Genomic DNA, 16,153 nt, shown 5'->3' on the forward strand with positions numbered 1-16,153 from the left:
ATCCATCATCCAGTGAGAAGGTTTATGTTTTCTTATGTCCTTGCTTTCCCTACAGTGAATGTCTTCATTTTCCTTCCTCGCAGTCTGTTTCATAGATAAGTCTGTCGGCTCTTATTTACAGTCCCATGGCAACCTGTGTTCAAAACAACTCCTGGAAAAGGGAGAGAGGAGCGGAGCAGCAGAGAGACTCCTGGCAGTGAGCTCAGTGCCAAACATTTAGCACCCATTAGAGCTGGATTATTCAGACTGCTAATTTTTTTCTAATATCTGTTGAATCCCATCATGTATTTCATTATAAGATGTGTTTTGAAAAGCTACTGTTTTTCAGTAACACTGTTGTTTGCCTTTAGTAAACTGGTTACTCGCCTTTTCCTGTTTCTGTCAAGAGTGCAGCCAGAAAAGATAGCATCTCCCCTGACATTCCTGCCTGTCAGCCTGCTCTTATTACTCCTCTCTCATCTTCAGGAGTTGTTCCTGCCAAATGGGACTGAAAACACAGCCGAGTGAAGAAGTGGGAGTGTAAACTCAGATGCAACTCTGACATGATCAAAACAATGATCAATCCCCAGCAGCTATCTCAGGCAGAGAGATCAAAGGATGGAAAAAAAGACGAATAGGAGTCGACTCCTTCGAGTGAGGGGGTCACTAGGATTTCCCACACAGAGGAGAGTTAGGTGAAGGGGCCTTACGTTGGTATGGGTGAGCTCTGAATGCCAGGGCATCTGAGGCTTCCGGAGGTAGAGAGAGATACAAACAGCCTTTATTATAACTAAGGCCAGTAGGGGGGGCTCAGGTCAAAACCATTTCCATCATTTATTTGTAGATATGAATAATGGCAGCCTGACAACTTGTAAGATAGTCACAATAACAATTAAAGCTACATGAGGAGCTTTCACAAAGTATAAAAGATGCCATTTGAAAGGGTTCTGTGCCAGGTTACGCTTTTATGTTGTTTGTATGTTGTTGTGGTGTGATAATACTTACAGGCAAGTTCTCTTTTTGCTGCAGCGCTGCCTTCTTCTTCCACAGCCGATCTCGGAGCTCACTGATACGTTTGTCCATGGACACCACCTCCAGGTTGCGCTTGTTCAGGCTCTCTCTCTGCTGCTGCAACTTAGAGTTCTGATCCTGGTTGAGCTTGTTTCTCAACTGATCAACAAGAAGGACAAGACACAAGGATGGTCACTCAAAACACATATTGTTTTCAGAGCTCAATTCTCTTTGTTGGTGTTGAATTTCATTTAGTAAACATAATTTCTCCACACCTGTAGTTCCTTGTAGAGGCGGTCTAGTTCAGCCACAGAGCTCTGGTTGTCATGGAAGTTGTCCATTTTGCCATTTTTGAGCAACTCCAGCTGTCGGTTGAGCTCCTCCACTTTAGATGCAGCCATCACAAGTTCCCTCTGCTTCTGCTGGAACAGGTTGTTCATCTGCTCTATCTCCTCCACTGGAGAGGGATGAGGAGGAGAGGGAGGTGGAGAGATGGAACAACAGGTAGAGAGAAAGTGTGTGAGGATGATGGAGAGAGGGAGGTGAGAAGAATATCAAGAAGACAGGGAAAATGAGAAAGAAATACGTGCCTGAATGTATTAAAACAGATATCTTGTCTTTGATACTGGTTCCCAAATGACACTTTTTTCTGTACCAATTTTAGTTCCATTTAAAAAAATCAATATTCCATCTCTTGGAGAGAGACACACGGACAGCAGTTTCATAACATGAACATATATACGTATTTACCACAAGTGGTTAAACTTATGTAGTCTGCTTCAACTTTTTAGATTTATGTTTCAGCACCTTGGCATTTTTCCACTCAGAGCAGTTTTACAACATAAAAATGAAACCACAACTTGGAGATTTAGTCCTAGGGTATCAAAATGTGGCACAGAATGACAAGTTATTTCTCAATACTCTATAGTATTGAAGCACTTTGTTCGGTGCCATAAAAGAATCGAAGTTCCGTACCCAGCCCTAATTTAAACCAAATTTTCCATGCTTCTAGTCACATAATATTCCAAGTAGGCATCGAATCCATGAGCTTACCCAGTTTGCCATTACTGAGGCGTTTCTGCTCCACCTGGCCCTTGAGGGCCCGGACCTTCTTGAGCCGAGATTCCTGGTTCTCGATGTTCTCTCTAAGGCGCTGCAGTTTCTCCTGCTCAGAGGCCTGCTGCTGCTGACGCTGCTCCTGTTGCTTTAAGTAACGCAGCCGCTGCTCCTAAAGAGACAAAAGAGAGAACAAAGGAAGCGCGGAGCAAAGGTCAGGGACATAATTAAACAAACACATCCATGTTAACTTTCATTTATGTGTAATCCATGGCTGACTATGCTTTCCTCACATTTTAAGACATGGATCCAATGTCTTGTATTTTAGACCTCCCAAGTATTACTACAAATGCTTTAGCCAGCAAAATGCTTTGTAACATTCAACATTTGTAACATTCACTTTTGCTGACAGAAAAACATATATTACAGTGAACTAGCGATTAGGGCCCTTCTGTTTAAGGATGGTATAAGTATTCCATATACCATAGTAGATCAGTTCCACAAAGTCTGGCAGTCCTATCTGAATTCTCTTGGATCTGATTTTCTTCTATATGTTTGCTGATCTGAGCAGTTCTGTTGATATTACTATTGCATATATGTTTGTTTTGTTTTATCATTATTGTTCTTGTGGAAAAATGATAAATATTTTGTTTAAAGAATTTAAAAAAGGTCAGGGAAACATTCTGTGGAGCTAAACAGCCTTAAATTTTGACAGAGCTCTACCAAACCGGTTCCGACATGAGCACAACAGCTTCTCTATCCGGAACTGCTGCATGTGATGTGTGTAGACAGTAATGCCTGTTTGCTTACTTGACTTGTGTACAAGTGTACATGACTACTTGACTGCTTACATTCCTTGAATTGCTACATAATCCTGTCAGACACACAGACAGTACTACAGTTGCTTAGACTGGAATGCTAAAGTGGGTCAAGGACAAAAGTTGACAGGCTGCAGGGCATATTTAAACAGGGACATAAAGAGAAAGGCACATGTCAAGTTTTTAAAGTTATCTTAATACAGGACATATATCTGGATCAGCAGAACATAAACATTTTAAGGTGCCTCAGCAAGAACTGAAAAAATGTGTCGGAGGAAAAATGTTCAATAATTTAATTACATCACGTCTGTTTTCTCTCAAGTGTCTTTCCTGCCATTACCAATAAATCTTGAGCAACGTGAGAGAGAAGTCTTAAAGGAAGGAAATCTTCAAATATGAGATGAGTCCTGCACAGTGAGAATCCGAGGAAGGCAGCTGTCTCAGGCTTCTCAAATTATAAATACTGCACCTGCAGCCATCCAGAGTTCATCCACTCAGTCTGTCACAACCTCCACATGCATTCAATCTTAAAGTCTCCATTTCCACAAGTGCACTAGGCTTGTTTTAGTACCTTTGTTTTGTGTATCATCTCCCCACCTCCTCCCAATAACACCCTCTTTAATCTTGCTCCATTATTTTATCTCTCCTCCTCTGGCTTTTACTTTCATCTCCACTATTCCAACCTCTTCATCCCCTGTATCCACTCATCCTCTCTACCAGGCCCCATCTCTCCTTTCATCTTGCACTCCATCTTTATGCACCTTGGAAGCGAGGAGTTGTTGTTGAGCTTCTATTTGCTGCTGCTGCCTGGTGGCCATCTCTTGTAGTTCAGCCAGCGTCATGTCCATGCGAGGAGTCGCCACCTGGGATGAGATAAATGGACAAACAAAGGAGAAAAGAGGACACGTTCAGAAAAGCTATAGCAGCAACAGACTTTTTTCAAAAAAGACCAAGCATGTAGGAGCATCTAAATCCCTGTACCTTTCTCAAATGCTCAAAAGAGGACCAAAGTTGGTCTTATAATAATTTCAGGATTCGTAGTATAACATATTATCATTTTCAAGATGGTCATGTTTTCAACTTAATAATTATGTTAACAGTCATACAAAATGCAACAAACATGGTGGTCAAAATATCTTCTACCTGCAATGAGCCACAAGCATAATAACTGTAATTCTAATGTTATTTTACTATGGTGCAGTGAAAAAAAAAGGCCTGGCAAATCATAACAGTTCCAAGGCTTCTTTTCTTCTTCTTAAGCATACAGTATGTAGTTTTATCCATGTTATGTTTAGTCATATTTGCCGACTTCCTTTCTCACGCTCTGATGTATCCTGCATTTCACCTGGTGCCGCTGACTGGCAACTAAATGAAATGTACATTTACTTTGAATAAAACTAAGGCTTTCTTTAGGTTTAAAATTTTTTTGAAACACGTGGGATGATGTACACAACTCAACAAAACATACAACATATGTCCAGTCTTTTTTTTTTTTTACACATTTTAATGTGGAAATGTTACATATTGTAGCTTTACATTCAAGTAAAATAATTTAGTGTGCAAAGGTATGGATAATATGCTGTCAGCACTTAACTGTCTCAGGTAAAATATTTCAGGGGGATATGCCTCTCCTCTTTTACTGACTGACAAACAAGTTTTTTTTTCCTTAAAAATGGAAGCATTATGCAAAACATATTTCAAATAGTCTAAAAAGAAGACATAAGAACTCACCCCATTCTCCATCCTTCTGTCTGGAGGACCCTTTACTCCATTCCTCTTCGGCTCTGAGCCCCTTGACCCACCTGAGAAAACGATGAAAGACTCCATCAGAAATCACAATCTACTGTTGAGCTTTATCTGATGCGATTGCATCAGTTTAGTCCAAACCAAGAAGCAGCAAAATGACTGGCCTTTACAGACAGCTGTGAAAAATGACAAGAACTTCCTCTTGCCTTTTTTGCCTGTCACTGTCTCTGACAAACAAGGGTACACCTAGTGTACAGTTTTCTGTGGGTTTGCTGCAGAGCTGAGTGTAGATCAGCACAACACCAGGCTAAACAGACTGGCTAGTGCTGAATGATCTTCACTCCTCTGGGAAACAACTGGGATCAGTGCTCTTTGTGACTTGCAATAATCTCAGGATTTAACCTCATACATAACCGTCTGGCGGTGGGTCCCACAACTGTGTGTGTATGTGCTAGTCTGTGTACATGAATGGACTTGTATCCAATCATGCTGCTGGCCTTTGACAGCTGGGGGGCGGTGGGTGGTGGGTGGTGGGTGGTGGGTGGGTCTGGCAATCCAGATCCCATCCTTAAAGCCTTGGCCCATGACTAAAGCCTTTTAGCTTGCATAATGGTTTTAGAGGACCCCTGACATACAGTGTCCATGTTAAATACATGTACTGGTTAAGTTGAACAGAACACCAAGCTAATGCTCATTGTGATATTCAATGTCAAGTGTCAACATTTAAGTCAAACTACAGGTAGTAAAACTGTATTGCCATAAATAATATAGACACCAAATAATCAGGAGACAAACTGTTCCCATCCTTGATGAAAAATATAGCAGGCCAACAGAAAAAGGTACTACAGAACTGTGTTGGACAGACTGAGCAGAGCTAAGCTAACAGTGTGGGAAAACAAGAGCAGGCTAAGATAACAGGAAAGGAAAACAGCCATCTAATCCCTGGGCCAGACTCAAGCTGTGAGGGGTAAAAGGGCTTAGTTACGCAACTGGGGACTGAGAGGATAGCGCACGACCAAAATACTGGAGTTTTCTGTGTTCCTAAGAAAACTGAAAAGTAACAGGCTTATGACGATGTGACTGGGACACCCTGCATTCAGCCTGGCCTCCAACAGTATGGCTAAGTAGGGCTTGTTCAAGGATTTGACGCCTGCTAATATAAAACCCTTTCCTGGATAAAGGCTGCCTTGAGAGTACCATTTCCAAACCTCTGTGGTGTAGGAGGAGAGGTGCTCTGGTTCATTCTTAGACTCAAACAGACTGTTAATGTAAACTTCTCTTTCATGAATGCTTAACACCACAGGGGAAGGGGAGGGTTGAATGTTTAAAGACTGCTGGCATGTCTGGAGTTTACTACGTTAGTGTCAAATGTCTTTTCTCTGAGGACAGGCCTCATTCAAATCATGACTCCTAAGTGAGAGAAAGTGACCTTTGAAACCAGAGACTTGGAAAATTAGTCGAAAGTATCCTGTAGTAGCCTGACTTATTTTTTAAGCCAAGTCTTACTTGTTTGTGATTATATCATATTACTTGATAACAGGCTATTTAGAATTGTCGATGGTGGTCCACTGTCTAAGTTGGTTGTTGTGCTATGCATCTCTCACAAGTGTCCCCTCTTTAAATGAGCTGTTTATATAATTCTTTTCTACATTTTCTAACCTGCGAATTAAGGGAAGTGATTTCAGAGAATGTGAGTCTCTGTTCTGCTCGACTCTGATGAAGACATGTTTGGCATTGAAACGTTAAAGGAGAAATATGTCATGTATTTACTGTACTAAGTCATAAAATGATCATGATAGGTTATCAGAGATTAAGGAAGCGGAAATAGTAACTTCTCAAACAACAAAACTACAGCCAATATATTCTCCTTTTTTCACTTATTTAGAGTTAAAATTAATGCAGAATGTTCAACAAATGAGTTAGTGTCTCTTTATGAGTCATAAGAAATAATTAATTAACTCCACCTGCAGCGTGTGTATTTTTGGAGCAGTGGGCTTTTGTTTTCAGGATAGCAAGCTTAGTTTCACACTGACAAACAACTGACACATAGTTTCTGTCCCTGCAGCCTGCAGGCAACCTGCCTGAGCTTTCAGTGTGGGGAGGAGGGGGAACAACTTGCTTCAACCATGGATCATACATTAAATAGAGATTTAATCTATTAAATTTACAGTCTATGGCACCAACTCACTATTTGGATAGCATTACTTATTTTTTAATGCTAGGGTCTTATGCATACAGGGTCTTATATAATGCTCTTTTAAATAAAGTTTAAGTCCAGTCCTCATGCTCCAGTATATTTTGGATTAATTTTCAAAGTCTCTCCTGTGACAAGATTATCCTGCCTTTGAGAGCACCAGACAGGGCTACAACTCTTTGTGAGTCTGTTGAAGTGCATTTAACCTTGTCCTTCATTTGACCTTACAAACCCTTGCTTTTGCTTCGTTATCTGTTGTGTGTATAGTTGGGGTGTGAGATGTACACTTACCTGATTCCCTGCTAGGAGCTCTATTGTGACGCAGAAAGAAGCGCACCTCTGCCCTGTGCTGTCCCCATCGTTGGAGCACATCCAACATCCTCTCCCCATCACCTACGGCTCGCTCTGCAGATGGTAAACATAAACACACGTCAATGCTCAGGTGTGAGGTAAAAACACACCCACAAAGTCAATACTTTAAAAAGTGTAATTACATTAATCTTATCAAGGCCAAAACATGTGACAACAGCAATGTATGCCGAGTGTGCATGTGATGTTTGTTTGTGAATCCTGTCCAACCATGTTCATTTCATCAGAGCCATCTGCATCTAGTTGATCTTTCTGAGCAATGACCTCAGGGAAAACAACTGTGATGTTTTGTCAATTATTCTGGCTGGTACGGAGCCAAAGGGCTCATCAGTCATTCCTCAGACATTTTCTTCACCCTGCTTAAGACCATTTCATTACACAAATGGACTGACACATTACAGTCAAGTAGAGGTCAATGAAGCTCATCTATTATAGTGGCTTGACAGCAAAACAAATCAGTTACAACTGTAATATACCGGTTATTAATAGCTTTACATCTGAATTTGATTCAAAATGCCACTGCGGTGCTTTCAAGCAGAGTCAGCAGCGGGTCTGTAGTGAGAAATGGCTGCAAAATGAGACAATCTTTTCAGCAGTTAGCAGTCTCTTTTCAGACTACTTGTGGAAGTACTCAAACACAATAATTGGCACTTTCTTCGCTCTTATGGCAGCATCACCATGGAAACAGCTACGAAGCCTGGCTCCTTGAGTTCTGATTCTGAATACCTCATGACTCTCAGAGATGGGGAAAAATGGGGAAGGCATGAAATCGCCAACCCCTCCTCCCACCTGAGAGATGTGGGAGATGTCTGTGTGCTAGTGTTTGTTACAGGGATTATAAGCTCTGCTTCATTTGCATCACAACCCCAAAAGAGATAAGCCCTTCAAAAAGAAAATCACCAAGCAGTTGACCACACAGCTAATCTCTATATATGACCGATTTCAGAAAAGCAATTTCCTTCTAATTAAAGGAAGAAGACAAACAAGTGTCTGCGCAGTGACTCCTGTCCCTTGGGATGCAGACATATTCCATAAACAACACAGCATGTGACTGAAAGTCTCATGTTCTTCATTGCGCATGGATGAAATAGAGTACCACTGGGTCACTGGTACAGTTACTTACCAGATCCACGCCACATCTCGGACAGGTGGCAGTCTGTCTCTCCCGGCTCCTTGCACAACTCCACCACGTCCCGGCATAGCGTCTCTGGGGTAACGGGAACCTCAGTAAAATGCTGGTCATTGTTACTGAGGTAAACTGTCAGGAACATCTGGGGACAGCGGGAAGGAGGAAAAGAGAGAGAGGCAGATAAAGTTAAATAACAACACAAAATAGAGGATCCTGGTGACCTTGGTGCAAACAGAGTGAACATCATAATTCTCTGTAATTAGCATCTTACTTCGTCATGGTTCTGTGTGAGTGTGTTATATTTGGAGAGAAAGAGAAAGAGCAAACAGCAGTAGCTTCAAAATGTTATGACAGTGAGGAAGAGGAGTGTTTTCTCTCTCAGGCTGCATCACTGATGGATTTTAAAACTTATTTTGCTGTTGAAGCCTGAATAAGCATTGTGAGCCCGAGGGACACTCGCCACCACTTCTAACAGTAAAACTACTGATACATTTTCACATCTCAGAGAGATATTAGAAAGAGAATTCTGTTTCTGGTTTATAGTATCTGATGGTGCAGAAGCACTGAATGACTGAACATTAAGTTGTGACTCTATTCCTTTTTGTTCACATGTTGTATGTAAAACATTTTGCAAGATATTCACTTATTCATTCACCCAGTTGACATGAACAAACATTGGAAATATATGGAGAAACTGGACATGCATTTTATTCCTCTCTCTGCATGCATCACCTCATACTGCTGCAGTCTTAAGGTTAATCGGAAGGCATTCAATTCAGAATTGTGCCCTGTTGAGCATGATGGGGAAATGTTACTACTTGCAAAACCATCGGAAGAGTTTCCCAGTCCCCATTCCTCTGTCAACAGAGAAATCTGAGTCCAGTTCCCAAAATTCCATTTAACCCCACACCATCTACCTGCTAACTAGTGCTGTCACCACCACGAGAGATCCCTCTATCCTAACAAAGATGTGCACGCACACACACACACCCACACACACACAGACAAAAAAATACTCCTGCCAAGCACTCTAAAGGGACAGACCAATGAGGACTTTGGAGACGCTGGATTTGTATGTCAGTGTGTGACTGACAGATGGTAGAGACTGGCTTGGGACTATCAGAAAAGAAATGGACTATCTCAATGAAGCTGTCACTGATAGAAGTGGAATGTGAAAGCCTTCAGCGACTGCAGAAAAAAACACAACACACTGAAACTGAGCAGAAAATTGAGCTGTCTAACACCAAGTATCCAAAATGTAGGCATTCCTCCCATAATTCAAACTGAAACTGTGACAGCTACTATACTGCTACTACTGGAGTTGGGCTTGGGTAACTCGATGATGCAGATTGTTTAGATTTTTTTAGGGTGATTTTTGTCATATTATTTTGCTATTTTAATATGGTGATGCAGGAATGAGTCCTCAAGACTGGAAATTAGTTAGCATATTAGCACTTCTGATTCTCTTGCCTCAAAGTCAAGAGGTTTTTTTTTAAATGGGACTTTGGTTAGATGCCTGAAATAAGTTCTGTGGTTAAACAAAAGCTTAAGAAATTTTCATGTTTTGGTCCAAAACATAAAACACATAAATGTTGAAGTTTTTATGTGTCTTAAAAAGGTGGTTGCTAACAAGTGGCTGAATAAGACTACAGAGATTGTTGAGGGAATTAAATCTCATCACGCTGAACACTAGTCACTTAGTGCTAATGAAGTCATGGGACCAAGGTGTATAACTTCAAGACCAATGTTAGCTCCTTACTTCTGGAGATAGCGTTTACACTTTAAGAATTATCAAGCATTGTTCATCTGTGAAGATTACCTTTCTAAACAAAATGGATAGCCTAAATATCACATACTTTTGTTTGCCACAGAGCTTGTTTTCTGCACTAAGCCTAAAACCAACGGAAAATAGAGAGAAATTCAAATGTCATATTCTGGTTTTGTGATACTCTTAAAAACAGGGTGTCTATGTAATCATATACAAACGTGTAGAAGAGGCTTTTAGCTGGAATATGCTCTCTGATCACATGTTATGAATAAGAGCACTTCAGTAAGATTAAAACAAAACCAATATTATGACATAGGTGTCCAGGGGCATGGCACAACTAGAACTTACAGAATCTCTCTGCTTTAGCCTCAGGTTTTGGCACAGTGTAATGTCTGCACAGTGACTTCAATAGAGCTACAATAGACAAGCAGCAGGCCAAGAACTAGAATAACCTGGAAAGAGTATAATTGTTGGAATACTGTAGTATTGTTGCTTGTGTCCCAAACCTCCAGGTTAGACTGTGAGGTTTTCTATTCTCGGCACGCTGCCATGAACGGCTGTGCCTATAGGGGCAATGGTGGGAACATCAGGTCAGCAGGGTCACAAGCACAAAGGGCTTGAGGGGCAAGCAAGCAGAGCAGCTGTAGCTGTGGTGCAGAAACAAAAGTATTTGGATTGCTTTTAAACTGTGGGGTGCGCCGAGCAAAAGGACAACAGCCTTAAGATAAGTGGCTTTATTCCGCCTTTTATTTTTCAAATGACGCTTAATGAATGAGTGGGCAGGTGACACATTTCCTCTTAAAGTCTCCATAGCAACACACACAACCAGAGAAGATTTGTCTCTTCTCCGTGATGAGGTGAAGGCGGAAGCAAGGGGTAGCAGTCTGAGTCAGAGGGCCTGATTCAACAGGTTTGTTCCATACAGATGTAAATGAAAGATACTCAATTGAGTGAATCAGCCGTGAGTCACCCTTGTCAGTAATCTAGAGTACAAAAAGCTGTAAACAGACATTGTCCTGTGTTCATTACTGGCCATAGAAGATCTGATACCTCTGTGTTGGAAGACCACCCGGAAAAACAAAACCAAAACCAAGATTTTTTCTTTCCTGTCTGCTAATCAGAGTGCTTTTCATGTTTGTGGCATGTAGTTGAGAACTAAACTGGAATCAGTCCGCACAATAAATGACAATATCAGAGCCTGCATCTAAAAAAAACATGAAATAGTATCAATTTCATAAATCTGCATTTGCAAAAAGGCCATTCACAGATCAGCACAGAGCAGCTGACATCATCACAACTTCCCAGCAACGTAGGACATTCAAATGACCCTGTTAATATTTGGAGAGTGAAAGAGAGACAACAGAGCGAGGGGGGTGGAGAGTGGAGGGTGGGAGAGAGCAAGGCTGAAAGAGAGTGAGAAGACAGAAACACTGATGGGAGGGGAATGGAGTCTTGGGGGTGGGCAATGCCTACACTGACAGCCAATTCTCCTCAGCACTAAAGTTAATGATCCAGGGCCACCACTACCCTGTAGAAGCCCTGATCTGGATGAGTTAGCACTTTGCTGCTGACCTTCATCCAACTAATGCATGCGGTCACTGCTTATGGGATAAGATATTGCACACATGTGCTACATATGTATAATTAATTAAGCTAATCAGGCTAATTTTTATACATCTTTGCATATTCATATTGCGTTGGGGGCACTGTTTATCATAATAAAAAATAGAAGAAAAATACAAAAAATCATGGTGATTAGGCCTGGGTGTATATATAAAAGTATTACTGTATACCAGGGTATTAAGAAATCCCAACAGTATGTTTTTAAATACTGTCACAAATACAGACATTCATCTTTCTGATAAATTGATACGGAGATGCTGTACTGTCATGACTGTCTCTCTACTGGTGGACAGCCTAGCCTGGAAACATGGCATCTAGAGGATAAAGTTGCAGGACTAAGCAGTAAAAAAATAACAAAATCTTCTGCCCTGGGACTATTTTGGGTTTATTCTCGAGGTCAAAAGTAAGGCAATAAAAACTGTAGTCTACTAATTTTTCAGAGCAGTGGAGCGTGTTGTGCGATAGTACAACGGGCAGTCTGATTATACTGTTTGTGGTGGGAGAGTGTGACACTGAACATGCAATGGGTGGAGGAAAAATGGGAGCAGATGTCAGCCTGGCAGTCAATGTACAGTTTAGGTTTGTCTGTGAATAAAGGCTACAGCTTCTCAAGACCAAAGCAGAGCTCCTCAGTGTATGTTGTTTGTGGGAATAAGGTCACTATGACGATCAGCTCCACCTATGTTCAGGGAGTACTATCTATAGTGAAGTAGAGTTGAGTTGAGCTGCTTTCCATAGGTTTTACACAAATACCGCCATAATACCATAAACTCTGGTAAAATGTCAGGAAGATGTTGTGTTCTGTGCCAAAAAAGCATGTTTTCTTATATCTGGGGAAGGAGTTTTGTAGCCCAGAGCATCTCTGCAGCCCTATATTACAATGCTGTTTTGTCACACATTTATCAAAAAATTGCAGCTTCTGCGATTTGGACATTGCACTTGGCCATATTGAGATTTAGATAATATTTTGATTAATTGTGCAGCCCTAATACAGAATAGCTATATGAAGAAAAAGTGCTGGAATAGCTAGCTTCCAGTAATTATCATATTTAGTTCACTCCAGAATACCCAGCCCCTACTGCAGAGCCTCTGTTAGCTTGATTAAGGGGGGAAAAAAGACTACCTTAAGTGGTCTACCTAGACAGACAGATGGGACGAGTGCCCTGACTCCCCACTTTGCCTCAGCCAGACAACTGGAGAGTTCATTAAATATTCATAGATACAACAGCGAGTAAAATTAAACAGCTCAATAACAACCTGATAGGCCCATTTCAAATCAGACAAAACAGTAGCACAATAGCCGATCAAAAAGCATCACCTCAGGTAACCTTACATAAGCAGAGATCTGAGCAGTCACAATTTGGATTGTATAATGACAATGTTTGACAAAAATGTGCTATACTTGGCCTTCTGTCTATCAGAGTGGATGACAGAAGCAACTGCTGAATTGCACTTCATTCCTACCTGAGACAGGCCAAAGAAATCGCCCTGGGGAAGGAGAGGGGGACAAGCTGCCTCTGCTGCTGTTGTTCACTATTATAGTGATAGGGTTCTAATTCCATCACAGCATCAGCTAAGTCAAAGCTGTCTCCCAGGGTTTGGGGCTGGTGTGGCAGCTCCGAATTGCAAACTGACAATTATAGCCAGTGCAAAGAAATGTGGCTGTTAACTCTGCAGCGTGCACTGTAGATATTCTCAAAGCTGAGCAGCTATAAGGCTAGGTCATTGGGGCTATATCTCAGGGATTAAGTTAAGCTGCTATATAAAAATATAGCCTTCCAACAGACTCCTGGCTCAGTATTACAATAGTAAGCTTAAATTCAATAGCCTGCAGTTAGGCTACAGCCACTATGCCTTAAGGTTAAGAGAAAATATCCATCTGGGTAACCAAAGCCCAGGGGAATGTAGGTGTTCATTCTTATAAGCAGTTTCACTGTTCAGTATCCAATTTAAGGTGCTTAAATACGTAGAATCAGGTACTGTAGTGACTTGAGAAACAAAAAACTGCAGTTGAACCAGGCTGGGAAATTAGCACCAGCCAGCTGCTAAATATGAAAGTGGCTAGTAGATTTCAGACACAAAATAATGATTTACTATTGAGTGGCTGGTTAATTTAAATATCCAGGCCTATCTGTCTGTGGCTGGTAGACACTGACATTTTAAAAAGTTTATTTCCTACCCGTCTTCAGCATCAGTGGCACATGCTTGAGAACATCTGTTCTGGAAACAATAACACATATTTGAGTGTGTGTGTTTCTCTCAGAGATGAAAGGCTGTAACATCAAACCATCAGACAAAAGACACTGTAATAAGAACACATCTAAGAGGAAGAGAGTAACTGCAGCCGGCAGCATGTACTTGACCTGCCCTGTTGAAAAGAGGGCCAAGAGGTTGAGAAAGAGGCGTGAAGAAACAAAGATATACTGTAACAGTTGTTCTGGATTATTGTTTGGAAATGAAACAGGCTTCTTTGTCCATGATGCCATTTTGTATAAAGTTAAATAAGCTGCAGTCCCTGAAGGGGGGTGTGGGCTATACTGTGATTTACTGTATACAGAAGATAACAGCTATAAAGCCTACAGCCAAAAAGAATGATGCTGATTTGGCCCTTTCCTGTGTAATTTGGGTTCCTTCTCCCACTAAAGCCAAAGGGGTCCTGAAGCAGATGCCATTAATAACAGACTGAAAGGCTGGAGGGGAACAGGTTTTTCAAGCCTCTCCAGTTGTTTAGACAGAGGACTAAACTTGAGTTTAAAGATCAACACTGTACCCATAGCCAATTAGAGGGAGGAATGCTACATTGGTGTGTGTGTGGCACTCCCACTGATCGCTCAGATAGCGAACATGTGCGCTGCAGCAATAAAGTGGAGCACATAAACAGAGCAGTTAACAGGAAATTGTAGTCTTGATGAAAATGTATTTGGTGAGGTTAAACAATTTAAAACAAGTTAGAGGAATAATACTTTAATACTGTAACTTCAAACCAGCCTAGAAGCATATCAGTCTCCACGTCCCACCTTGACAATCCGCACTCTCCTTGTGAGGGTCAATTCTACTGCATTAGTCTTTCAAGATCATTGTCCAAATGCAATTGGTTGCATATTGAGTTAAGAGTGATCAAAACTGTCTGCCACTGCAGTTTCCTGTTACCAAGAATAGACAAATCACAAGGGATTGTAGAGTAATTGAATTACTCTGCAGTATCAGGATAACTACCAAATGAAAGCCCATCACGTCACTGGGATTTCACATCAATAATACTAAAAATGCCCACAGCAACATCAAAGATAATTCATTATCTTAAGCTTGGTGTATCCAATTATCTTTGCGGATGTTCCCATCAGAAAGTGATTGGTTCACTATTATACTATATACTATATTATACTACTACCAGTTTTTACAATACTAGTACCTTTGTTTTGATGCATAATATTTCTCACTTTGAATGCTCAAATGAGTGTTTTCCTTCATGGTTCAAACTGAAACTGTAACAAGACAGACTAATGCATTAAAGACAATTTAGTTATTTCTCAATAACTGATCTATTGTTCATAAAAGAGACACCTCAAATTGCCAGAGCCCAAAATTACAGTAGTCCTTTTCAAATAACCAAAAGTCAAAATACCCAAACTTAGTCATTTTAATATGGTGCAGTATACAGAAAATACTCATAAGTCGTAACCACAATTTTTTGTGTCAACGCAACGGTCAAGTAGCTATTCCAGTACTTTTACAACTGCAGTAAAATGGTTGAAACTGTTGTGGACAGTTGCAAAGAAGCCTTCTGCTGATCTGAAACATTGTAAAAGTTGTCTCTTTTTACTTCACTCTTATTCCCTCTGCAGGAAGTAGCATAAAATATACAGTTGTGTTCATCTTGTCATAATGTTGCAAGAGTCTGTTTAATGCTAAACAGAGAGCCTGTGAAGTCAACACATGCATATTGTACTGTAGAAAGGCTGGTTCTGACTATATGCATGCCTTGGAGGAGCATGGATATAGTCAGACCAAATAAGGCAGGGTGTCAGACAGATTTGATATAATACATTGGGATTGGCTACAGCGTATACGTGATATAATGCCTCAGGGAGAAGTAGGACAACTGTGTGGACCATGTGAGGCAGTTTGACAGCAGCAGAAGATGACAGGGGCCACAGACATATAAACCCAGCATTGGCCGGTTGAGGAAAAACAAATCAATACTTCAATACTTTTTCAATACCACATGTACCACATGTCCGTTATTAGTATTTAAAGTGCCAAAGCTATAAAAATATGTTGTAAGTGCACATTCAAGACCTCAGTTCAGGTCAGTCTTTTTCATCCTGTCAGAAATTTGTCCTTTTGTCATAGTACCGAAAGAGGTACCAAATATAGTTTTTTAATATTGTACTGAAGGTTAAAATCCTGGTATTTGTGACAACATAACATGAAAAAAACAAGCGCCTCCATTACTTGTA

At 40.8% G+C, this 16,153-nt stretch overlaps 1 protein-coding gene across 7 annotated transcripts in view; it reads right to left on the bottom strand.

The window, feature by feature from the left end:
• Positions 1-16,153, bottom strand: part of tp53bp2a (tumor protein p53 binding protein, 2a) — a 36,325-nt gene that overhangs the window by 13,618 nt on the left and 6,554 nt on the right. For 4 of the 7 annotated variants that reach the window (XM_084735179.1, XM_084735185.1, XM_084735181.1 and 1 more), the window contains 8 exons: positions 8,297-8,444; positions 7,096-7,209; positions 4,596-4,666; positions 3,626-3,727; positions 2,044-2,218; positions 1,266-1,447; positions 985-1,149; positions 690-728 (listed from right to left, as the gene is read on the bottom strand). In XM_084735179.1, the coding sequence (XP_084591305.1) occupies positions 690-728; positions 985-1,149; positions 1,266-1,447; positions 2,044-2,218; positions 3,626-3,727; positions 4,596-4,666; positions 7,096-7,209; positions 8,297-8,444 (996 nt within the window). The remainder of the gene's footprint in view (positions 1-689; positions 729-984; positions 1,150-1,265; positions 1,448-2,043; positions 2,219-3,625; positions 3,728-4,595; positions 4,667-7,095; positions 7,210-8,296; positions 8,445-16,153) is intronic. The other 3 variants (XM_084735184.1, XM_084735183.1, XM_084735186.1) reach the window with 1 other exon arrangement.

Source organism: Lutjanus erythropterus, chromosome 14 (genome assembly GCF_056507025.1).
Source record: "Lutjanus erythropterus isolate fLutEry1 chromosome 14, fLutEry1.hap2, whole genome shotgun sequence".
Classification (NCBI taxonomy): domain Eukaryota; kingdom Metazoa; phylum Chordata; class Actinopteri; order Lutjaniformes; family Lutjanidae; genus Lutjanus; species Lutjanus erythropterus.